Consider the following 25,453-nt stretch of genomic DNA (forward strand, 5'->3'; position numbering starts at 1 on the left):
TTCATAACCACCAAAAACTGGGGAAAAACTGAAATGTCCCTCAACTGGGGACTGTTCCATATACAATTATGGTACATCCATCCAACAAAACACTTATGAGCAATAAAAAAGAAACAATATATGTAACAGTGTAGTTGAACCTCAGATGCATTATGCTAAGCGACAGAAGCCAGAAACAAGAGGTTGCATACTACGTGATTCTATTTATACAGTATTCTTGTAAAGGAAAAACTCAGAGGAACAGAAAAAAGACCAGGGATTTCCAGAGGCTTGACTTTAGAACCAAACACCTGGCTGGGCAGATAACGACTCTGAATCTAGTTGGAGAATATCAACACCTTCAGATGATTGTTTGGAATGAATAAAGAAATAATGTCTGTCAGGTAGTATGAAAATCGTTTACTGCTCCTCCTCCACGAGCCCCATAATTCCATGATCCAGAAAAAGGCCTAATTGAGGACAATGGGAGGATTTGAACACTGGTCAAAATGAGTGGCTCTTCCGGCCACAGTACCTAGGATGATTTGGGAAAGTCTCACCTTCATTTTCCCCACATTTTACCAATTCTGAAATGGGATTTTACTCTGCGGAGGAAGGTCGTGTCTCCACCCTTGCCTACCTAGTCCGGGGCGGACGTCGCAGCGTAGTGGGTCTGCGACGCGGCGCTCCGGGGCTGGGCGCAGTGGCCGCAAGAGCTCACCGTGAGTGCGGGAGCCCGGGGCTGTGACACCGGACCCGCGCCAGGCACGGACGCCCGGGGGCCCGCGGGGAGGCGCGCGCGGAGCCGGCTACCGCGGACCGGCTGGAGGGGCTGACGCGCCGCCGCGCTTGCAGTCTCGCTCCGTAGCCGAAGTGCGCGCCGCTGCTCTCCGCGCCTCGGAAGTGCAGCGGACCCCGCCGTTGCCGCCGCCCGATGGCGAGGCTGCGGGATTGCTTCCCCCGCCTGATGGTCACGATCCGGTCCCTGCTCTTCTGGTCCCTGGTCTACTGCTACTGCGGGCTCTGCGCTTCCGTCTACCTGCTCAAACTTTTGTGGAGCATCGGCAAGGGACCCACGCAGACCTTCCGGAGGGTCGCCCGGGAACACCCTCCAGCGTGCTTGAACGACCCCTCTTTGGGTACCCACTGCTACGTGCGGATCAAGGTGAAGGCCGGCGCGGGCCCGGCGCTGTCGCGAGGGAACGTGACGACTGTGAGAGCAGAGGGCGCCGGGCTGATCCTTGCATGACTCCAGGCCCAGCGTCCCCTAGTGTTCTCGGGGTTCGCAGGGCGTGCGGCGGGGACGGGGAAGGTGCCAAGGGGATGCAAGAGGGGCAAGGTGTCGCGGGAGAAGGTCGGGATTGTGTGTCTTTACGGTCCCTGTTCGTTGCGTGCGTGTGTGTGTGTGTGTGTGTGTGTGTGTGTGTGTGTGTGTGAGACAGAGAGAAGGTTATGTGGAATTTCTCTAATAATCTGGGTCCTATTATATTACTGTCCCCTCCTCCTCCACCACAACAACCCAGAATAATTCTGCTCCCTCTCCTCCTGTAAGGGGAAGCTGTGGTCTGTCACCTCTTTGCCCTTTAGAGCTCAGATAAGCTGTAGGGAATTGTTACTGGTGGCGCCCTACTGTCTCAGGAGGCTGTCCTCGTCCAAATTTTAGAGATTGAAAGAGTAAATAGAATAAGTCATTGGAAATCAGGAGTTTATTCAGATCAGCAGAATGGAGCATTCACAGATGACCTAAGCAACATGAAACAATAAATAAATTGTGTACGTTTGTGGGGAAGGAAGCAGACTTATGGTGCCAGAGACCAAAGGAATGGCACAAAAAAGTAAATGTCAACTATGCATGCAGACTCTAATTGTCCGTGCTTGTCCCAAGCTTTCTTACAGCCCTCGGATATTCTATTTCCTGAGGCTCCAGGTGGTGAAGGGAGATGGCTTCTTGAAATGCACCCTGCAGTCTGACTCGCAGGCCTTTCAGAAATAGCCTACGTGAAAGGATATTTTTGTCACCAGGTCTGGGATTCCTATTAGGAACTAGATTGCCCAGCAGCTGAAGTTCAGAAAACCAAGGGGCATGTCTTTCTTACACTTTTTCAGCCTGGAGTTGATATGAGAATTTAAATGAGTTAATATGTGTAAAAACAAATGAATGAAACCAAAAAACTTAGAACAGTGCCTTGCACATAGTAAGTGAAATGAAGTATTTATTCACTAAATCTAATCAAGTGCCCACAGCCTTTCAGCTTCCAAGACTCACCACCAATAAAAGAAGTTATTGAACTTCTGGGAAGGCATTCAGCAGTGGAGGGCAGGGCTTCCCTGGTAGCGCAGTGGTTAAGAATCTGTCTGCCAATGCAGGGGACACGGGTTCAATCCCTGGTCCAGAAAGGTCCCACATGCCACAGAGCAACTAAGCCCGTGTACCACAACTACTGAGCCTGCGCTCTAGAACCCCTGAGCCACAACTACTGAAGCCCCTGCTCCTAGAGCCTGTGCTCCGCAACAAGAGAAGCCACCACAATGGGAAGCCCGCACACCGCAACCAGAGAAAGCCCACACACTGCACAGAAGAGTAGCCCCTGCTCACCGAAACCAGAGAAAGCCCGTGCGTAGCAATAAAGACCCAACACAGCCAAAAATAAATAAATAAATGTTTTAAAAAAGGAAAAGCAGTTGCAGGCAGTCAGAGTTGTTATCTTCATCCTACCTGAAGGGGAAAAGCAGTTTAAGAATCATCTGGAATTCCTCATAATGCACTTTTTCTGACTCTGGCCACCTAAAGGGTTTCCCCATAGACATAGAACCAAGGAGTGGAAAGAGCATTGTCCTGGGTGGCAGGACAAGATAGAGGTTCTAGTCATAGCCCTGCCCCCAACCACCTTTACGACCTGTGCTAACATCTTTGGACCTCAGTTTCTAACTCTGCAAAAATGATAGGGTTGAACTATATGACCTTTAAGATTTTTTTCACATCTGGAAACCCAATTGCTTGGGTTATCTAATAAAAAACCCAGTCTCTGGGTTTTGGGTCTTGGTTTCTTTCCTCACTTCCCTCTGAGTTTTTGTTTTTCTTTCTTGCTTTTTCCTCCACTTTCCTCTTTTCTGTTTGCTTTGTATTTGCTGTATTCCTGTCTCATTCCCATGATTTTTGTTTTCCTTGGGCAGTTTTTCTCCCATATGCAGAGTGAAGGCTTGAGCACTCAGATCATTCGGCTGTTAGAAATACACTGATATGGGGGCTTCCCTGGTGGCGCAGTGGTTGAGAATCCGCCTGCCATTGCAGGGCACACGGGTTCCATCCCTGATCCAGGAAGATCCCACAACCACGGAGCAGCTAAGCCCGTGCGCCAAAACTACTGAGCCTGCATGCCGCAACTACTGAAGCCTGTGCGCCTAGAGCCCATGTTCCGAAACAAGAGAAGCCACCACAATGAGAAGCCAGCGCACAGCAACGAAGACCCAACACAGCCAAAAATAAATAAATTAATTAAAAAAAAAAAAGAAATACACTGATGTGACATGAGGAGCAGGCAGCCAGGGGAACTGTACGTGCAACCTCAACAGAAAATACTAACGTGGGAAGGAGAGAACTAAAAATAAGGAAAGGTGGTGTGAATTATGTAACTGATGGCACAGCTCTTGATGGGCAAGCTGAGAAAAGTACATGAGTAGGAGGTAAATATGGCAGGAATATAAATGCAGATCAGAATTATTTACATGTTCTGCAGAATTTGAGTGCGATGAAATGTGACACATCAGTAAGAAAATTGTGACTGTTTCAGAAGCTCATAATATATAAATTGAACTTGTAAATAGGAGAAGGGAATGTTGACAAAAGTAAATCATTCAATTCACCCTGTTAATAAATCATGGTTATTTTTTCTTTTTGAAAATTAATATACTTATTTTATTTCTTTATATTAAAAATAATGCAAGTGAATTTTTTTTAACGGCATGGAAATACTAAATGTACTACTTTTTATAGTCAACACAAAACATCGCTGAAATTTCATGCCCTCTATTTCGTGCTGCAGGATTCGGGGTTAAGATTTCATTATGTTGCCGCTGGAGAAAGAGGCAAACCACTGATGCTGCTGCTTCATGGATTTCCAGAATTCTGGTAAACTTACCAACTAACTTTTTCTTTTGCACTAAAGACTCGGCTTATCATAGAGTCATTTTCTTATAATGACTTTTTATAGACCCCATGCTATGATCAAGTACTGGTCTAGAGTTATTATTCCTAAATGTTCCTCAATCACAGGAATGGTGTTCCTCCTGTTTTAAAGAAACGTGCATATTATCATCCTAATTTTTTTTATATAATTAAAAGAAGTATCATTTAGTGTTTCAAATTTCTGAATAGTCAATTACAAAACAGTTTTTATAGTACCTACTGCGGACAAAATACAACATTGGATAGAAAAGGAGATTTGCAAGAAACCAAAGAATTAGAGTGCCTGTTACCTGGCAGCTTTTGGTGAGACTTGGGGTGTGGGAAAGGCAGAGGGAGAAGAGGGCTCATGGAATCTGAAAAGGAACTCTTTCCTATGCACATAGTAACAGGCTCAGATGAATGCAGGACAAATTAAGGATTGGAATATTTCACATTGAGAAGAAAACCTATAGCCAAAAATATGCAGTTGCTAGTTACCTAGAAGAAAATGTTCTGTTCTCCTTTGAACCCCACAGAGCCAAGTAAGTACAGATGAAACATCACATGATTAAACTTTAAAAAAATGAATATCTTTTTAAAAGATGGTACATATCAAGGTGGTAAAAAGAAAATCATATTTTTGATAGCTCAAGGCTATGATCTTGAGATGGGTAAATGGACCAAAAAAAAAATCATATTCTCTGAACTGACTCAAATGTAGAATATATGGTATGTTTTTAAAGTTCTGGGACAAGGCCCTGTCCCTAAATGTCTCCCTTACTTTCGCTCTTAACACCTAGAATTCCACCATTACATATTCCTCACTTCCTTTAGAGTTTTAAAGATTTTGGGTCATCCAAAGTCCTAATTTAAAATACATCTAGCTGTGAAAGAGATATTACCTTAATACACTTTAGTTAATACTTTTCAAATGAAAGGGGCTTTATTAATAAATGCATTGAGATTGCTAGCACACTAGGAAGTATTAGGCATCGAAGAAAAGAATGGAGAATGGCAAAAACCCATCTAGCTAATCATTTTCCCAGAGCAAAAAGTCTATGACCTGACTGGCTCACAAGTAAAATGTTAGTCTGCAGCGTTAGTCAAATCTGCATAAAGTAACATGGGCAGTGAATTCTGGCTCAGCCATTTAATTGCTGCAGGACCCTGCACAATCTACAAGAATCTTGCAGAGTTGTGGGGATAAAGGGAGTCAAAATATGTGAAAGGCCGTTCCCATGGCCCCAGTGAATACTCAATAAATGTTCATTTTCTTCCTTCATTCCCATTCACTCAGTGTGGAGATCCATGTGCCACCACTAGCATCCTCAATGCATTTATTAATAAAGTCCCTTTCACTCGTAAAGTATTACTAAAGTGTATTAAGGTAAAACCTCTTTCAGAACTAGAGCCTTTTTAAATCAGGGCTTTGGATGACACAGAATCTTTAAAACTCTGAAGTAGGTGAGAAATATGTAATGGTGGAACTGCAGGTTAAAAGTGAAAGTAAGGGAGAAATTTGGGGACAGAGCATTGTCCCAGACCTTTAAAAAATAATTTCCTGATTCTGCTGATGATAGTTAATACTTCCTGAGCATTTACTATGTGCCTGGCACTCTTCTGAGTGTCACAGCTACCCTTCTGCAATTGGCAGTGCCAGAAAGTAAGGTATACCTTCTTAAACTTCAGAGCTGACCTCTGCTCTAATATATCCTTGGTATATAGGAATGATAATGATCTGATAACATACATGGATTTTTACCTTTCAAATTTCACACCTTATAGAAAAATTCAAAAGTTAACCAACAATGTAAGTATACCTTACTTTAACATTTTAAATCATCATTCTATATAAAATTCATGATCTGAGTGGGGAGACTTAACTTTTTAGAAAGAAAAGATTTAAAGGCTCTTCTCTTTCTGTACCTCATACCAACCCCGATACTTGTCCGTGCTCTTTTTCCTCCTGGAACGTCACTTCTTTATATGTGGAAGATACAGATGAACCTGCAACCACTTCAGCCACTTGGTAATTGTTCTGAGGAGCCCCAGAAAATAGCAGTGATACCCATTTAATATAGGACAGTAGATGCTCTGTGTCATATTTTAAGAAATGATACTTTTGCACATTTTTCATAGCATTGTCCCTTTATTTACTCTTCATGAGACCCCTTTTGCAAAACAGAAACGTCTGGTGATTCTTGTCCATGTCCTAGAATCTTCAGTGGATAGGACAGCCTAGGAGGGGGCCCAACACCAGTCACTGGACATCAGACCCATTTTCTCCAGCAAAATCAAGTCTTGGCTTTGTCCAAAAGGGTTATTGAGAGGAATGGTTTAGTTTTGAAAAAACTCCTAGAGATATTTTTACTTTAAAGAGCATATATTAGGAAATATATGCAGATCATGGGAATGAGCCCCCTCTGTTCACCAAATGTACTATTTGTTACTCCAGCAAGAGGCTTGCTATAATTTAAAACAACAAACAGCAAACCCTGAAAACTGAGTTACTCAAATAGACCATATTGAATTCACTGAACTTTGCTAGCCATTAATCTGAAAGCTACCTGGTTGTTCAGGGAGATTCCTAGAGCAACCACATGGAGATTGCTGTTAATCAAAAACTTCTATTTGAGTGTGTCCTACCCTAAACCAAGACCTCTATGTTGACACTTACTCTGTCTTTCCTTCCAAATTACCACTGTTCCCCATCATACAATCTAGTCAATTCCATTCATGTGCTCCATTCAGGAAAAAGTCAATTTGAATCAGAATTTAGGATAAAGCTGTTTTGATTAAGCCACTTCAAGTCTCTCTCTCTTGAACTTCCCCTTTTCTTTTTCCAAAAACCCCTTCTCCCCTTTTTAAGAGCCAAAAAACTTTATCTGGCACTGCAAACCGATTTCAATTTACATTATAAATATAAATATTATTCCTCTATCATCAATTTTGCCTAAATACACATGAATTTATAAGCATCTTTTGTAGATCAGGTAGGCCAGATTATTTGGTACAGTGAAAACAAAATAATCATAAATTGGCAATGTGTGTAAAAGTGCTTTTTAAACAGAAAAGTACTATACAAATGTAATGTATTATTTGCATTTATCATCATTAACTAAGAATAATTGTTGAGGATTGGTGACATTTAATGTATACTATTAGATGTTACACAGAAACAATAAAATTCTGTCTTCTTTCTTAAAATATAAAGGAAACATCAAACAATATACACATCTATGAGAACTTTAGCTAAACTAGCCCAAAATAAGGCTGTTTGTCAAAGATGGTTTTTCTCCCCCTCTATCTCCACCTCAATTTGCATTGCTTTTAAAAATATCTTGAGCTGATGCAGGCAATTTCTGGCGATACACCAGCTGTATGGGACGCATTCGTCATTACTCAAGTGAGGGCTCGTCATCCATACAGCTGAGCAGAATCTGATGACTGCAACTTTTTCTCTCTTGTGAAGGGGAAGAGGGTATTCTACATTTCAAAGAGGCTAGCCTGGTAAACCAGGGGTCCTCCTTACGTTAAGAATAATAACTAAGAAAGAGGTTGTTTTTTTTGAAGTGTCCTCTGCTATTACCTAAAGCTACCAGAGGGGGAAAAAACAATGTGGATGAAAATAGCTAGATTTGTTTATTTATAATATTGTCAGGAGTTACTGATTTTGCAGTATGTTTCATTCCTCTATCAAGGGGGTTGTTTTGTTTTATTCATGTGAATGACATACCCATCAGTCTATCGCTGGGGTGATTTCTTCTTCAGTTTACAGTTAATGTGTAAATCAAATATGATTTATTTATGAACTCTAGGAAGATTGCATTTAAAATTTATTTTGTACTTTATTAAGATAGCAGTTGCAATCCTTAAACGTTCTTAGAAATGTTTAAGATATTGTTTGGCTCCACTCATTGACAATAGCAATAGCTGAATTTATTTGGAAGGCAATTTAAATTATTAATAAGGTAATGATGTGCAGGTATTATGTTTGCATAATCTCTAATACATTAAATGTAAAATGTTACAGGATTGCACACATTTTTTTGAGTCAAATTTCTACCTTGAAATCTCTAATTAAGTGAATTCTAAGTGAAGACACAAGTATTTAAGATATAAAAACAATGCACATTTTAATAGAAATTGAGTATAAATTCCCCAACAGGAATCTGGGAACTTTAGTTCAAGGTCGTCTCAAGGTTTGAACTGAGACAGAGTTTTATGGAACAACTGGTATTTCTAGCACTATCATAATTCAGTGCTTTCATTTGTTCATTGTTTTACTCAGTCAACAAATCTCTATTGAGCACCTACATGTCTACCAGATAATTCAGGGAGCTCACCATCAAATGGAAGTGCCAGGCACCAACAGACTAGTGTCTAGTACACTTGTCTGTACACTCTTCCCAGTGCACTGAAGAGTGTACAGACAAGTGGGAGAGTATGGAAGGGGCCAACCAACCCACCTGTGAAGGAGGGAGACTGGGAAGTCTCCTGGAAGAGGAGGTGCCCAGCATGAGGAGTTCAATGAGGGGTGAAGGACAGGGATTGTGGGGAGTAAGGGAATGATGTGGAGGGATGATGTTTCAGACAAGGAGATTATATAAACAAAGTCATAAAGACAAAACCCATGTTTATTCACTGCAAGTAGATAAGTGCCGCAGAGGCAGCATAGCATGGGCTTTCAGGCCAGACCACCTGGGTTTGAATCCTGGCTCTGCTGTTTGCTAAATCTGTGACCTTCAGCACATCCAGGAACCAGTCTGTGCCTCTGTTTCTTCATCTGTAAAATGGGGATAATAATAGTACCTACTTCATAGTACTGCCTTGAAGATCGACATCCCTATGTGTGAAGCACTTAGAATTGTGCCTGGCATGTAGTAAAACTGATATAGATGTTAGTTCTTTTTATTATATAGCAAATGACAGAGTATAAAGTAGTCAGGCTGGAAGATCGGGCAAGTCAAATCTTGGAGGTTTTGTCTGCCAGAATAACATGCTTGGGCTTCACATTATGAGTAAGACAGAGTCAAGAAAAGCTGTTAAGCTGGGTAATGACCTGAGAGAGTTTGTGTTTTTGCTAAACCACTCTGGTTTGTAGAAGACAGAGCCAAGGGGAATGAAATGGACACAGACCAATCGATAGGCTGCTGTGTTAATGGAGGCCTGAATGAAGGTAATGGTACCAGGGATGGACAGGAAAAGTGATTAAATAAATATTTAAGAGGTTGAATCTACTGAACTTTATTGATTGAGTATGAGGGATTATAAAGAGTGAAGAGTTGGGCTTCAGTTATGAAGACATAAAAAAATCAATTCACAATGTTAAGTAAGGCTATGAGAAAATAATAAAATCATATGTGTTGACAGATGGGTATCTTTAAGGAATGAAACTGCTTCATTTGTTTATTACAAACCAGAGACAAGATTGTCAATATTGCTATGGCCTTGCTAAGAAAGACACTTTTTGTTAACATTTTCAAATCCATATTAATTGGCAATGCTTTTGCAGATATTTACAAATTATAGGTATCCTAGTAATAGATCGAAGACTCTATCCATTCATAATTCCAAATATGTATCTGACACCCTTCTTGATAATCTACCTGCTGATGTAAGGTGTTTGATTTGCTTCGTTGTTCTCATGGCTTTGTGTCACTTCACACTGCAGTCCCCTTGCACTATTGGTTTATAATCTCAGATCACTCTGTTCACTTTCCTATTGTGCTCCAAAAATCTTTCCAGACAACACTCTCCCATTTGGTTTGTGTCAGATAATTTTGCACTGTGTTTTCATGGACAGATGTGCATGCAGATGCTTTTTGACAAATGCATATTTTGAGCTCCATAACATAGTGAGTCGCTTTGAAAAATCCATGTCTCTTTTTCTGTTTGTCATCCATAATGATTTTGCTTATTAGAAGATAATCTCATGGATCTCTGTATTTCAATTAATTCTGCAGTTTTATTATCAAGCACAGGGGGAACACCTGGCCCAGCAGAAACGTCTAGGACTTGGCTGTCACTATGGTCATTCTAATTAGTCAGTTCCTGTGCCATTTTGGTTGTTAAATGTTTTAAATATCACACTAGCTTATGCTGATGGTTCAGGATCTTCCCCCCAAGATTTTGTTTTAGCAAGTGGAGGTTTATCTTTTTTGTTTGTTTTTATTTTTGGCTGTGTTGGGTCTTCGTTGCTGTGTGCAGGCTTTCTCTAGTTGTGGCGAGCGGGGGGCACTCTTCATTGCGGTGCCCGGGCTTCTCATTGTTGTGGCTTCTCTTGTTGTGGAGCATGGGCTCTAGAGCGCAGGCTCAGTAGTTGTGGCGCCTGGGCTTAGTTGCTCCATGGCATGTGGGATCTTCCCAGGCCAGGGATCAAACCTGTGCCCCCTGCATTGGCAGGTGGATTCTTAACCACTGTGCCACCAGGGAAGCCCAGAGGTTTATCTTAAGTAGTTGTTTTATTGGATTCTTTCCATGAAAATATTTTTTTAAATCGTCAGACATTTTCATCCATGAGTAACCCATTGTTATTACTAAAAACATTGAGTCCTATTTGACAGTGGACTAAGGTGAGTAAAATCTCCCTTCTAGGAAAATATATTTTCATCTCACAAATTTTTTGAGAGAATCAAATGGTGCAGTATGCGGAAGCATTTATAGGTACAGACTCAGTGATAGTAGTGAGCATTATTTAAGAAAAGCTTAGAAAATTGACTTCTTAAATACATTTCTTAAGGTTTTAGTATCTGATATTTTGTAGTTTCTATAAACCCTGGCCCTTTGTTACACTTCACTGGACCTGGTTAAAAAAAATAATATAATTTTAGTAAAGAACGTCAGTGCTTATTTCTCAAGCAGTTCTTTTCTTTCCTGCCCACACACAGCTATATAACCTTTCTCAAAAATGAGGGGGTTCTTACAGCTTTCCACTTAGAAAATCTGTAATGTTATTCTTTGTATTAGTTACTGTGATATTTTTAACGTTTCTTATTTCCTGCAGGTATTCTTGGCGTCACCAACTAAGGGAATTTAAAAGTGAATATAGAGTTGTAGCGTTGGACTTGAGAGGCTATGGAGAAACAGATGCTCCCATTCATCGAGAGAATTATAAATTGGACTGTCTAATTACAGATATAAAGGATATTTTAGACTCTTTAGGTAGGTTTTAAAAAACAGTGTTAATTCTTTTTAAGGGACTAACATTCAACAAACTGTAAACTGATTACCACATTTCTTCCATCTACCTGAGCTGTTGTCTAGATCCTGTCACCTTGGTTCATACAGCTCAAAATATTTATAGAGGCAACTTAAAATAACACAACCAGAATAACTATTCTGTCTAACAGCCAAAAGTGACTCTCAAAATTTGTTTTTAAAAATTGACTTAAGGTATACTATCTATTATTTTCAGAACTAATTATTAGAAATTTGATTCTTGTTCACAGAAAATTTATTTCAGAACCAACACCTAAATATTTATTTAAACATGTTGTAAGATGCAGAAACACTTGCTTATCTTTCTTGTATTGATCAGCTAGTGCCAGCTAGTGCCACAATAATATTGTGTAACAGACCACCCCAAACTCAGTGGCATACAGCCATAGGCATTCATTCCTGTGCTCCTGGATCTTCAGGTCAACTGTAGGCTGGACCCCTCTGGGTCTTTGCCTCAGGCTACAGGTCCGCCTGGGATTGGTTTCTCACTGTGAATGGGGCTGGAGCCCCAGCTAAAGTGGAGTAGCTATCTGCGGGAAGCTCTTCTCCTGGCTATGGTTGAAGTGGCAAGAGGATGAGCCCAGTTGCAAAAGCATATTTCAAGTTTCTGGTCGCAGCTCATTGGTCAAAGCAAGTCATATGGCTGAGCCCCAAATCAAGTCATACACCCACCACAAAACCAAAGCAAATCACACTGCCAAGTCTAACATCAAAACATCAAACAGGTGGTGAAGGAACTTCCCTGGTGGTCTAGTGGTTAAGACTCTGCACTTCCACTGCAGGGGGCACAGTTTGATTGGGGAACTAAGATCCCGCTTGTCTTTTGGCGTGGCCAGAAAAAAGGTGGGGTGGGGGGGACTTCCCTGGTGGCACAGTGGTTAAGAATCCACCTGCCAATGCAGGGGACATGGGTTCAAGCCCTGACCCGGGAAGATCCCACATGCTGCAGAGCAACTAAGCCCATGCACCACAACCACTGAGCCTGTGCTCTGGAGCCCATGAGCCACAACTACTGAGCCTGAGTGCCACAACTACTGAGCCCACGTGCCACAACTACTGAAACCTGAGCGCCTTGAGCCCGTGCTCCACAACAAGAGAAGCCACCGCAATGAGAAGCCCACACACCGCAACAAAGAGTAGTCTCTGCTCACCGCAACTAGAGAAAGCCCGCGCACAGCAACGAAGACCCAACACAGCCAAAAATAAATAATAAATAAATAAATTTATTAATAAAAGAGGGGGGGAGCAGTGAAGTATACTACCTCTATGGCAGTGGGGAGAGGGGAGGAGTAAATATTTTTTAACAATAATCTAATACACTATATCCCTTTTGACTAAAACCCAGCTGCTGCCATCGATATGTTAACAGAACCAGTATAGTGAGAAACCCATGAAATCAAATTAAAGACCCTTTTCTACAACAATCTAATGAGAACGTAGATCAGGTCAATATTCTTAGAGGGGAAAAAATGGATGAGGTCTGGGGGTGTCAATGCAGTGTTGTAATTTACTGTGATTACAGTAAAATAGACTCAGAGACACTGATTTCCGACAGCCATATTTCTTTCACATTTTGTGGTAATTCAGTCAAACTTGGCCTAAATTTGTAATCATGAAATTTTCGAGTTAAATCAATAATGTAATCTTTCTTATGACCTAATTATGTGTAGTCTTTACCATGGTTTTCCAAACTCAGGTTTATGTGACCAGAGCTGAACTATTTCTAATTTTTTTTAAAAGTATAAATTCCCAAGAGAGATTCTGAGGTCTATAATGGATCCTGGGCATCTAAATTTTCTAAAAAGCTACCCTAGGTGATTCAGACATACAGGGTTTTGGAAGCACCAAACTCAGTGTCTGCACAAAGTGCATAATTAGGGTAGGAGAGTAGAAAGATTAGTTTTAGAAACATACCTATTTTATGTGCAGTAATGATGTACCCACCTGTTTCTTTTCAATGATGCCAACATTCATTTCTCAATTACAGGGTATAGCAAATGTGTTCTTATTGGCCATGACTGGGGAGGCATGATTGCTTGGCTAATTGCCATCTGTTATCCTGAAATGGTGATGAAGCTTATTGTTATTAATTTCCCTCATCCAAATGTATTTACAGGTGAGTTTAAATTTCCTTTAAGACATCTTTGATAGCGTGACAACTCACTATTGTCACTGACACGGATTAAAAACAGCAAAAGTTGATTAACATAATATTTTTTAAATTAAATATGATATTATCACATGATAATGTCAGCTATCTCAGCTTTAAATATTCCTGAAGAGCCACAGGAATTGTTGCTTTATATTTGCTTGCATAATTTTATTTATTTTTAGAAAACATTTTACCGCTAACTTAGGGAGAGTTAAAGAATTAAAGGGAAAATGCAGTAACATTACTTTGACAGTAATGAATCTTGACAGCCTAGAAATAAATTTTCCTCTTGCCTGACTCCTTTGGCTGTCAGGAATGGCAGCATTCTTTAAAGCAGCAGTTCTCAAATTTTTGGCCTCCTTTATACTCCTAAAAATTATTAAAGACCCCATTGAGAATTTGTTTATATGGGTTATATCCATAAACATTCACTGTATTGGAAATTAAAAAAGAGAATTTTTAAAATGTTTATGTATTAATTCATTTTTTAAAAATAATTAATCCAGTACATATTAGCATAAACATTTTACTGAAAACTAGCTACATCTTCCAAAACAAAATTTTAGTGAGAGGAGTGTCATTGTTTTACATTTTTGCAAAACTCTTTAACTTTTGGCTTAATAGAAGACAGCTGGATTCTCATATCTGCTTCTATATTCAATCTGTTGCAAATGTTTGAATTGAAGTACATGAAGAAATCTGGCCTCACACAGATTTGTAATTAGAAAAAGGAGGAGAATTTTAATAGTCTTTTCAAATAACTGCATATGTTCTCCTTTAATACTACACCAAACTCAAAAATTAGGTATTTCTTAAAGGTTAGTAACAATGTGGAATCTGATGTCATATTAATGAACTTTTTGTACTCTGTCACATTAAAATCCATTGGTCTCTCTAGCACTTTGAATGGATTTTTTCTACCTATGCATGATTTTGCAATCATCACGCATTGGAAGATATTGGTTCATTGAGTTATGCAGGTCTTCCATAAGTGGACACATTTCATTATATGCTATCAAATCATGTTCATTAATATCACCCCAGTTTCATCAAAAAAGCCTTTGCAAAGCTGTCAAGCTCACAGTAGCAGACACAAGTTTCCAAAATTCTAATTTTCATTTGAAATCTTGAACTTCATCATTGACAACAAACACTGTTGATTGTCTTCCCTCAAGTGACAGGCTCACTTTGTTCATTTTCAAGAGACTATCTGTTAAATACCCAATCTGACTGATGATAGTTAGTCGTTCTCTCAAGTAAAAATGGTGTTCCATTAAAAATGCAGCTAATTCAACTTATCAGACAATTGCAGAAGTGCTTTTCCTCGAGACAATCATTGTATTTGGGTGTTCAACAGAACTGCCTTATTTTCTATTTCTTTTTAACAATGTTAAAAAGACGTATACAAAAAGGTAGAAATTTAATAAAATTAATAATTTTTGCTATTTCATCAAAGACATTCTTAAGTGAAACCGCCACTTAATTTTATGTATTTATGTACTTGTTTGTTTACAGCAAGTGTGTGGTGGTGAAGAATACAATGACTGCGGGTATTGTTTAGTGTCACTGCCTTGATTTGTGCTCAGGCAGCAATGGCTTTATCTACTATTGCCTTTGTACCATCTGTGCAAATGGCAAAATGAGAAAAGTTAATTGTATTGTTTTGAAATAATTTGACCATCTGTATCCTTTGAAAGGGTCTTAAGGATCCCCAGGGGTCCACATGGACTATGTTTTGAGAACCTCTGCTATAAAGAGAACCCTTAATCTTAAGAGTGATTAAAAACAAATAAAAAAACTGAACAATGGCTAGGCACACTTTTATTTGGTTTTGACAAAAATTATAATTTTGTCCTCTTTAACTACCCTTGTCAAATTTTCTGAGGTTCAGTACTGTCATGACCCACAGTAGCCCTCCAGGGAACAAAAAATTCAGAAAAACATATTTTTATTTCTTCCTCAAAATTAAAGTAGGTGAGGGAGAAAGGGAACATGACTACATAAATACTGTGTAAGTATAAAAGTTAAATTTCAGATACATATTCAATTGTCCTATCTCAGCTGAGGTAATAGCATGGCTGCTTAGGAATCAAATATCTAACTGAGGTTCATCATATTTCTCTCAGTTGCATTAGTCAATAGAAGTTGTGCTACATGCTTGTTCAATTGATCAGGACCCTAGAGTAAATGTTATTTTGTTGGTGCTGCTATATGGACAAACTGTAATTGGTCATTTCAGTAAGAAAATACTTGGATATTTCTGGAACTATCTTATCAATAATAGGTTCAACCCTGGTCAGGTCAATATGAAGTCTTCAAGTAATATGACTGTATTTTCCCTTAACTGTATTGATATCTCTAAATGCAGAGCTGAATAAATCTTATTCGATGATGACATTACAAAAAAGTATAGCACAAGAGTGCTCCACTTACCTGAGAATCATAATTCTAAAAACCCTAACCATGTTGAGTACAGTTACACAGTTAGAAATAAGAAAAAAAAATCACCTCTATAGCAAGGAAAATAAAAGTATAGTATACAATACACAAAAAATATGTACATTTAATATGTATGATCACATTACTCCCTAGTTTAAAACTTGTGTCTTCCCAAAACACTTAAAATCTTTATCATTCTGGCCTTACCTGACTGGGTTTCTGCGTTTTTTTCTAAAACTCATACCATCTCCCCCTCCTCATTCACTACACATCAGCCACACTGGCCTTCTTTCTGCTTCTTGAATGTGCCAAGCCCAGTACCTACTTTCTGTTCTTGATGCTCTTCCTAGGTCTTTGCGTTCAAGGCTTATCCCACATCCCCAGAGAAACCTGTTCCACCACCTTTACTAAAGGATAGTCCCTTCACACCACCCAACCATTACTTTCAATCAGATTACCTTGTTCTATTTTCTTTATGGTATTTTTGCTAACTAAAATGATCTTTTAAGTATTCATTACTTATTTATTATGTATGTTCCTTATGAATGGGAACCTCTTTTCTCTTGTTCAATGCTAAATCCCCTCACACACAGTAGATATTCAAAGATTCATTGAATGGATGAATTTTCTCAATACATGAATGAATTTAAAGGAAAGGCTTTAGTTTCTGTTGAGGCCAAATGAATAAGATATTCAAATCAGCCTGTAAGGAAAATCTTTTCAACAAGGGAAAATTACTTCCCCATGTATCCTTAGGAAAAGTGTTTGGTCACTGATAATGACCTTGGAGAAAAGGGAGTGTTGTTTTGGGTTTCCTGTTCCTTTCTGAGTCAACATTTCATAAAGTGGAACTTTCTTTTTATTTAAAGTGCTTTAATTATTTAAAATACCAAAAATATCCAAAATAAAATATAAGAACATAGAAATTGTTCCAAAGAGAAATATACAGAAGCCTTATTTGTAGATTCTTTTATGGGATCATCTCAAAGGTGAAATTGCCTTAAAAAGAAGTTATTTCAATAGTAAGTAATTCATACCCCTTGGATAAGGTCTAACACGATATTTTAATTTCAGAATATATTTTACGACACCCTGCCCAGCTGTTCAAATCCAGCTATTATTATTTCTTCCAAATACCATGGTTCCCAGAATTTATGTTTTCCATAAATGATTTCAAGGTAAGTCAAACATGGTGATGGATGTTACAGACTTATTGTCTGTGATCATTTTGCAGTGTATACAAATATTGAATCAGTATGTTGTACACTTGAAACCAATATAATGTTATATATCAATTATACCTCAATTAAAAAAAGAAAGACTGGTGCCCAAGAGGATGACAAAATTAGGAGGTCAAAAATAAAACATAGACTGAAACACTAAAAGCAAACAAAAAACCCAAGAAAACCAGTTCTGCTTATGTTGTTCTGATTTATTTTAAATAATCATTTATTGTACATCTGTTATGTGTTATGCACTGATAGGCATTTCCTCCTATGCAAAAAAATAAGTCAAACAAATAATGTTAATGAGAAACATTTTAAATTAAAATCCATCTTTAAGAAAGAAAAACAGGGAATTCCCTGGTGGTCCAGGTGGTTAGGACTCCACCCTTCCACTGCAGGGGGTACGGGTTCAATCCCTACTTGGGGAACTAAGATCCCAAAAGCCTTTCAGTGCTGCCAAAAAAAAAAGGGAAAAGAAAACAGACAAATGCTAAAACTTAATAAATGTTTCTAAGGCTTCATCGATAGGCTTACTTATTTTTACATTCTCTATTCATATGTTTGAGTGCCTGGGTGTTAACTCAATTTTTTTCTGAGAGCCTGTTCCCCTACAGGCATACTTCTTTCTAGAGAACATTCCATGGGGAGATGAAAGAATATGAATGCCAGGTAAGAGAATTTGACAGTAGCAGAAGTGGAAGCCCTTGGGATTAAAAAAACCCCCAAACAAAATTAAGCCTGCAGGTATTGGTGTACCATATACACTGACACCAGGAGTCATATATAGTATCTATTTCTTCGAAGTTAATTAGTTGCTTCTTGTTTGTCCAGCATGATGTTAAATATTTAGGGAGGTTAAAAAAAGACATAATATTATTTTACCTGGAAATACTTCTGCATGTACCTCTGACAATAAGGACTATTTTTAAAAAAAGAACATAACTCCAGTGCCATTATCAAAGCTAACAAAATGAACAACTTGTTAAAATCATTTAATGCCCATTCAAATTCTCTTAATTGTCTCAACTGTCTTTATGCACTTTATTTGTTTGAATCAGGAACCAAACAAGGTCTACATATTGTATTTGTTTGTTATGCATTTTAAAATCTTTAACGGTTCTTTCCTTTTGTTTTTTACCATCACTTTTTTAAGAAGAAATTTGTTCATTTGCCCTGAGGAATGGTCCACATTTTGGATTTGACTGACTGCTTCATCATGGTGTTATTTAACTAGTTCTGCTAAGCCTTGTCTTTCCTACTTCATAGGTGCTACTGATCTAGAGGCTTGATTAGACTGTTTAATTTGACAAGAATATTTTATAGGTGGTTCTGTGTATTTCCTAATGCGTCACATCAGGGAAGCACATAATGCTTAGTTGTCCCAGTTTTAGTAATGCTAACACTAACCAGTGGACTCACAAATTGTCAGCCTATCCAAATTGCCTAACAACCAACCTTTCACCAAATAACTTTAGCATACCTTGATCGTCACGGCCTAGGTTCATTATTTCTTTAGAAAACAGTGATTTTTTTAGTTCTATGGGGATGCCTAAAAAGTTCCCTCAGTTTTTAAGTAAAAATAAAAGACACATTTTTCATTTTCACCAAGAGCTTTACTGAACCCTTTGGTTCCCCTACCTTCTGCCATTTTTCAGGCAACTTCTAAATTCCATCTTCCCAAAATTTTTTATCCTTTTGAGCAAAGAACTGTTCCGGGTGCCTTTTACAGTCTTCCGGGGTATTGACATTTTTTCCATTAAGAGAACTTTGTAAAGACCGAAATAAATGGAAATCTGAAGGTGCAGTGTCTGGTGAATATGGCGGATAAATCAGAACTTCCCAGCCAAGCTGTAACAGTTTTTGCCTGGTCATCAAAGAAACGTACGGCCTTGGTTATCCTGATGGAAGATTATGTGTTTTCTGTTGAGTAATTCCGGATGCTTTTTGTTGAGTGCCACTTTCAGTTGGTCTAATTGGGAGCAGTACTTGTTGGAATTAATCGTTTGGTTTTCCAGAAGGAGCTCATAATAGAGGATTCCCGTTCAATCCCACCATATACACAACATCACCTTCTTTGGACGAAGACCAGCCTTTGGTCTCTTCTGTTCCACATTATTGTACAGTATCCACTTTTCATCGCCCATCACAATTTGTTTTAAAAACGGAACATTTTTGTTACGTTTCTGTAGAGAATCGCATGCAGCAATACGATCAAGAAGGTTTTTTTTCACCTAACTTATGTGGAACCCAAACATCAAAGCGATTCACATAACCAAGGTGGTGCAAATGATTTTCAACGCTTGATTTAGATATTTAGAGTATGTCGGCTATCTCCTGCGTGGTATAACGTTTATTGCTCTCAATTAATTTCTCGATTTGATCACCATCAACTTCAACTGGTCTACCCGACCATGGAGCATCGTCCAGCGAGAAATCTGCAGCAAGAAACTTCTCAAACCACTTTTGCCACATTCGCTCAGTCACAGCACCTTCTCCATACACCACACAAATCTTTTTTTGAGTTTCAGTTGCGTTTTTACCTTTCTTGGAATAATAAACATAATATGCCGAAAACGTTGCTTTTTTCCTTCATCTTCAATGTTAAAATAGCTACACAAAAATTCACCAGTTTTGATAAGTTTTTTTTTTTTTAATGCATGCGAGTATGACAGCAGTCACAATACAACAAAATTATTTCGAATAAAGTTAAAGACAACTAAGTGCTACTAGAGCCATCTTATGGAAAAAACTGAACGAACTTTTTGGCCAACCCAATATTATTCTTTCTGCTTTTATTAACTGGAATTCATGTATAAAGAGGAATTTCCACATCTATATTTGGTTATTCTGAAATACAGTTCCCACAAGAATGGCAGGACAAATGCTTCATTATTTCCCTTTGTAAACAACTTCCAGAGTAATGAATTGGTGCCCTAGAAACTTCCACTGATAACCAATGAGGGTTTTTTTTTCATATCATTATGAGCTCATGATTTTTAAAAATATATTTGATATTTATCAATTGATTACAGTCATTATTCTCTTTGATGCCCAAATTGTTGCAAGTGTGAACTCCTTCAGGTTGGCTCCTATGTCCTCTTGACACAGGAGCCCTTTAGTCAGGGATAGCTTGCTTCCTTAATGTCCTAAGGTCATCATTTTTTTCCTGTTCCAGATCTGGAATCAGTCATTTATTGAAGGAACTCTGGCTCCTATTAGCAGGAAATGGTATTTAGAGACCACAGTTTGGGTATCAAGGTGATCATTGTTACTGAGTTTTCATTGCTTCTAGATCTTTCCATTGGACAGAATGTAGACATACACATTTTTTAGAAAAAAAATATGAGTTCTTATTCACATTTCCAAAGCAAATTTAAGATGACAGCATTTTCACTTAACTTCTATGACTTTATATAAAACATTATATGGTTCTAAGTCAAAACTCTAGAACAAGGTACATTCAGAGAAGTCTCACTTGTCTCTGTTTCCTCTGTTTCTCTGTCTCCATCCTATTCTGTCTCCCATCGAAAACCATTTTGGTTAGTTTTGTTTCCTCTTTTTATTGTTTCTTTTTAAAAATATAAGCAAATATGTATATATTTATCTTTTCCTTCTCACACAAAAGATAACATACTATAAACACTATTTCTACCCTTGCTTTTTTTCCAGTTAACAATATACCCTGCAGATGACTCCATCATCAGAATAGAGATTATCTCCATCTTCTCTTAGAGTACTAAGAACACATAATTCACCAATGTGTATCTATACCATAGTTTATTCATCCAACCCCCCCACAGACATTTGTTTCCATTCTTTTTATTTTCTTAATTAAAAAAATTTTTTTGGCTGTGCTGCACCACGGGGCATGAGGGATCCTAGTTCCCCAACCAGGTATCGCACCTGTGCCCCCTGCAGTGGAAGCACAGAGTCTCAACCACTGGACTGCCAGGGAAGTCCTCCATTCTTTTTCTATTACAAATAATGTTTCAATGAATCACCTCCTGCACATGTCATTTCATATTTTTGCAAGGGTGTTTTGGGGTTGAGGGATCTAATTTTAAACAAGAATCCCAATAATTCTGATTCAGATTGTTTAGAGACACACTTTGAGAAATGCTGGTATAGAGCAGTATTTTTCAAATTGTAGGTGGAGACCCATTAGTGAGTCATGAAATAAGTTTTGCAATTCAGTAAAGTGGCTTGCAATTTGAGTTTTTAAAAATAAAGTAGAACAGAATTGAAAATATCATTACATGCTGTAATAAGTGTAAGGGCTATTTCTTTAAACTTTTGTTTCAGACATATATGTGTAGAGATACGAACTGGATCATGATGTAAAATGTGTTTGTTACTCTAGGTTGTGATCAAAAGAAGTTCAAACAATTTAGGGGGAGGTGTGTGGATTGGTTGTCAATAAATAGATAAACTGTTAACTGGAATATCAGGCTTTAGAGCAGGGATAGTACTCGAGCTCAGCCTTGTAGAATGTGAAGAGACACCAAGAAGACAGGATACTTTTCATAAGGGTGAAGTGTCCATGGGGGATTAAAAGGGAATAATATCAAAAATAAAGCCAGGAAAGCAGAAATATATAAAATGTGCTTGTAAACAATGAGGTCTCCAACCTGGCTAGAGCAGAAACTGGGCGCTATCACTGCACACTGACCATCATTCTCTTTCAAAAGCCAAGTATTTAGTTACTATTAGGTAACTGAAGAGTTTTAATTATTCTCTTCTCACTTATCAGGCTTTGAAACATCTGTTTACTAGTCACAGCACTGGCATTGGAAGAAAAGGATGTCGATTAACAGCAGAAGATCTTGAAGCTTATATTTATGTTTTTTCTCAACCTGGAGCATTAAATGGTCCAATCAACCATTACCGAAACATCTTCAGGTCAGTATAATTTGCTCTTTTTAACTAAACAAAATATTAATTCCATACAGAGCCAGTATTTGATTTTTGTTAACATCTTTATTGGAGTATAATGGCATTACAATGGTGTGTTAGTTTTTGCTATATAACAAAGTGAATCAGCTATACATATACATATATCCCCATATCTCCTCCCTCTTGTGTCTCCCTCCCACCCTCCCTATCCCACCCCTCTAGGTGCTCACAAAGCACGGACCTGATCTCCCTGTGCTATGCGGCTGCTTCCCACTAGCTATCTATTTTACATTTGGTAGTGTATATATGTCCATGCCACTCTCTCACTTCGTCCCAGCTTACCCTTCCCCTCCCCGTGTCCTCAAGTCCATTCTCTATATCTGCGTCTTTATTCCTGTCCTGCCCTTAGGTTCTTCAGAACTATATTTACTGATTATTTTTAATAAGAATTATTTTATCAAGTATTTTCCATTAAGTTCTTTAGCTTAGTATACTAAAACCTACTCTCTTAAAATATTTAATGTTTTTCTTTGTTTTATTTACTTATTTATTTATACTGTAGTATAATTGACATATAGCATTATATTGGTTTCAGGTGTACAACATAATGATTTGATATTTGTATGTATTGCAAAATAATCACCACAGTAAGTCTAGTTAATCATCTGTCACCATACATATAATTTTTTTTCTTGGGATGAGAACTTTTAAGATCTACTCTCTTAGCAACTTTCAAATATGTAATACAGTATTAACTACAGTCACCTATCTGTACATACTTTGTTTTATCTGTAACTTACGTTTCATGTGACATTTAACAATTTGAAACCTCAGGACCAGAGAATATGCTTTTCTTTTAGTTTTCTGAAAACTCCTCCCTTTTACCCTCAATTCGATCTGGTGAAGAATTTATATTCCTCTTTACTTTTTCATTAATAGTCCTTTTAATAGGGACTAATAGTCCCCTTTCCTTACTAATTCAACTATTACATGCTCACATGTTGTTAAATATGCAGGTAACTATTAGAAAATGTTTTGTTTTGGAACACTTTATGAGCTCCAGAATTTAAGTGACTTGCAAGTTTGTATAGCAATCCATGTATCAATAATTAAGTATAGATATATTTTTATATCAGTTTACCCATTCACCAAGAACTTAATTTTTAGGAGCATTAGAACCAAATGATGGCCACTTGCATGAGAATCAAAAGTTAAGACCTTGGTGGACATATGTGATATCCTTCATATTCCAGCAGCATTTTATCAACCCCAAGTAGCCTCAAGTCAAGCTTTTTTGTAACTAGCAAAAATGTAATTCAGTGCTGGAGAGTGTCTAGTTAAATGTTCCTTCTCATTCTTAGTTAACAGGGTTGTAATTAATACCATCCCGCCTTTCTGAAAAACAGCTTAGCAGAAGTTGTCAAAAGCTTTAAAAATATGTATCCTCTTCAGCTCAGGAATTCCACTTCCAGGACTCTAGCCCAAAGAAGTTATCTGAAATGCCAACTAAGATTTGGGCACAAAATGCTAATTGCAGCATCACTTAAAACATCCCCGGGCTTCCCTGGTGGCGCAGTGGTTGAGAGTCCGCCTGCCGATGCAGGGGACACGGGTTTGTGCCCCGGTCTGGGAAGATCCCACATGCCGCGGAGCGGCTAGGCCCGTGAGCCATGGCCGCTGAGCCTGCGCGTCCGGAGCCTGTGCTCCGCAACGGGAGAGGCCACAGCAGTGAGAGGCCCGCGTACCACAAACAAACAAACATCCCCTTCTTTTAAGTGATGCTATAATCTAAATATTCCATTATACAGGAACAGTCATTTATGGGTTATTATGCCATAAAATAGTATGTTTTACAATTATTTTTGAAAAACTATATGAAACAAGAAAGTTATTATAAATTAATATGAAATTTGCATGTGTATACTGTGTATAAACTGTATATTTACTGCATTGTACTTATGGTTTCAACGATATGCATAGAAAATGACCATTTTTTAATGATGGAATTATGCATGATTTTATTCTTTATACTTTTCTGTATTTAAAAAATACACAATAAAAACTTTATATTTTAAAAAGAATCTTCTTGCGAAATAAATATAGTATCATGTAGTATTAAGGCTCATTCCGTATATATGTTCTGACTTTTCAGTTCCAATTTTCACATAAAATTCATTAGATTATCCAACAGATAATTGAAATACGTTTAAATAGTAACACTGTTTAAAGCTCCCTTTCATCACACTATTCAGAAATTCTGTTATCTTTTTGAAGCAAATTATTCTTCATAGTGATGAATTTCATATTTAATTTATAGCCTGCATTATAAGTTTTGCACGGCTGATCCAATTAAAACTTTTATCTGGCCCTTTCTTAAATAGACCATTAATTTTTTTTATTGTACAGATTGATTGCCTAATGCAGTGTTTCTCAACCATTTTGTTTGTCATCACTTCCCTTCAGAGGCTTTTTAGGCATTTTTTTTTTCCTAATTGCCCCCCACCCCATGAAATTTTAATATCTGTTTATGTACTGTGTGTATACTCATGGTTTATATATAAAAAGCATAATTTTTTTTTCACTCTCCCAAGAACAAATTTTCATCCCTTTGGTGGTGATATTGCCCTCCTTAAAAATCTGTGGCCTAAAGAAACATTTTGGGGGAATGTTATTTTAACGTTTACAGTGAGTCTCAAGCCCACGTGTTTTGTTTTTATAGCTGCTTGCCTCTCAAGCATCACATGGTGATCACTCCAACACTACTACTGTGGGGAGAGAAAGACGCATTTATGGAGGCGGAGATGGCTGAAGGCACGAAGATTTACGTTAAGAACTATTTCAGGCTAACTATTTTGTCAGAGGCCAGTCACGGGCTCCAGCAAGAACAACCTGACATAGTGAACAAACTGATATGGACATTTCTAAAAGAAGAAACAAGGAGAAAAGACTGGCTTTTTCTGTGACGAGTCTGTAATGAAATCTCTAAATAATTTTTTTAAATTGTTCATCAACTTCTTTAAGCTTCATTAGGAAAAATTGTTTTAATATGCTTTATCATAAATAAATATCCTGACAAATGACATCAAGAAAAATCTGAGAACATGTGAACTTGTAACATAATGTTGGTTTTTTTCTTGTTGTATTTTGCCCAGAAAAGCATCTGCCTTAAAATGTACACACTTGTACAAAAAGGAAGTTGGAGAAAGTGGTTCAGTTTTGGTTTTTCGTGTTATTTACCCTGTTAATATATGGTGCCTTTTACAAATGTATATTAAAGATTAGCTGTGCCATATTAAAAGGCAAAACTGCAATGGTATAAATTTTTATTTTATTGTTCCAAAGTTCTTTTTACTATTTTTTGACCGTTAAAAAATTCTA

General features: G+C 37.9%; 1 protein-coding gene across 1 annotated transcript; it reads left to right on the plus strand.

Annotated features, from left to right (window-relative positions):
* Positions 1–667: 667 nt before the first annotated feature.
* Positions 668–25,385, plus strand: EPHX4 (epoxide hydrolase 4). The gene is made up of 7 exons (XM_060006394.1): positions 668–1,144; positions 4,023–4,108; positions 11,151–11,308; positions 13,353–13,481; positions 17,031–17,134; positions 21,933–22,081; positions 24,795–25,385. Exons 1-7 carry the CDS (start codon positions 914–916, stop codon positions 25,036–25,038), a joined length of 1,101 nt encoding a protein of 366 aa, XP_059862377.1. The 5' UTR covers positions 668–913; the 3' UTR covers positions 25,039–25,385.
* The last annotated feature ends 68 nt before the right edge of the window (positions 25,386–25,453 follow it).

Source organism: Delphinus delphis, chromosome 1, assembly GCF_949987515.2.
Source record: "Delphinus delphis chromosome 1, mDelDel1.2, whole genome shotgun sequence".
Taxonomy (NCBI): domain Eukaryota; kingdom Metazoa; phylum Chordata; class Mammalia; order Artiodactyla; family Delphinidae; genus Delphinus; species Delphinus delphis.

Bases quoted from the DNA above. Each gene is read 5' to 3' on its own strand.
- EPHX4 (XM_060006394.1), top strand. From the start codon at position 914: ATGGCGAGGCTGCGGGATTGCTTCCCCCGCCTGATGGTCACGATCCGG. The intron at 11,309-13,352 runs GTAGGTTTTAAA...TCTCAATTACAG, and splicing joins GGATATTTTAGACTCTTTAG to GGTATAGCAAATGTGTTCTT. The intron at 13,482-17,030 runs GTGAGTTTAAAT...TTTTAATTTCAG, and splicing joins TCATCCAAATGTATTTACAG to AATATATTTTACGACACCCT.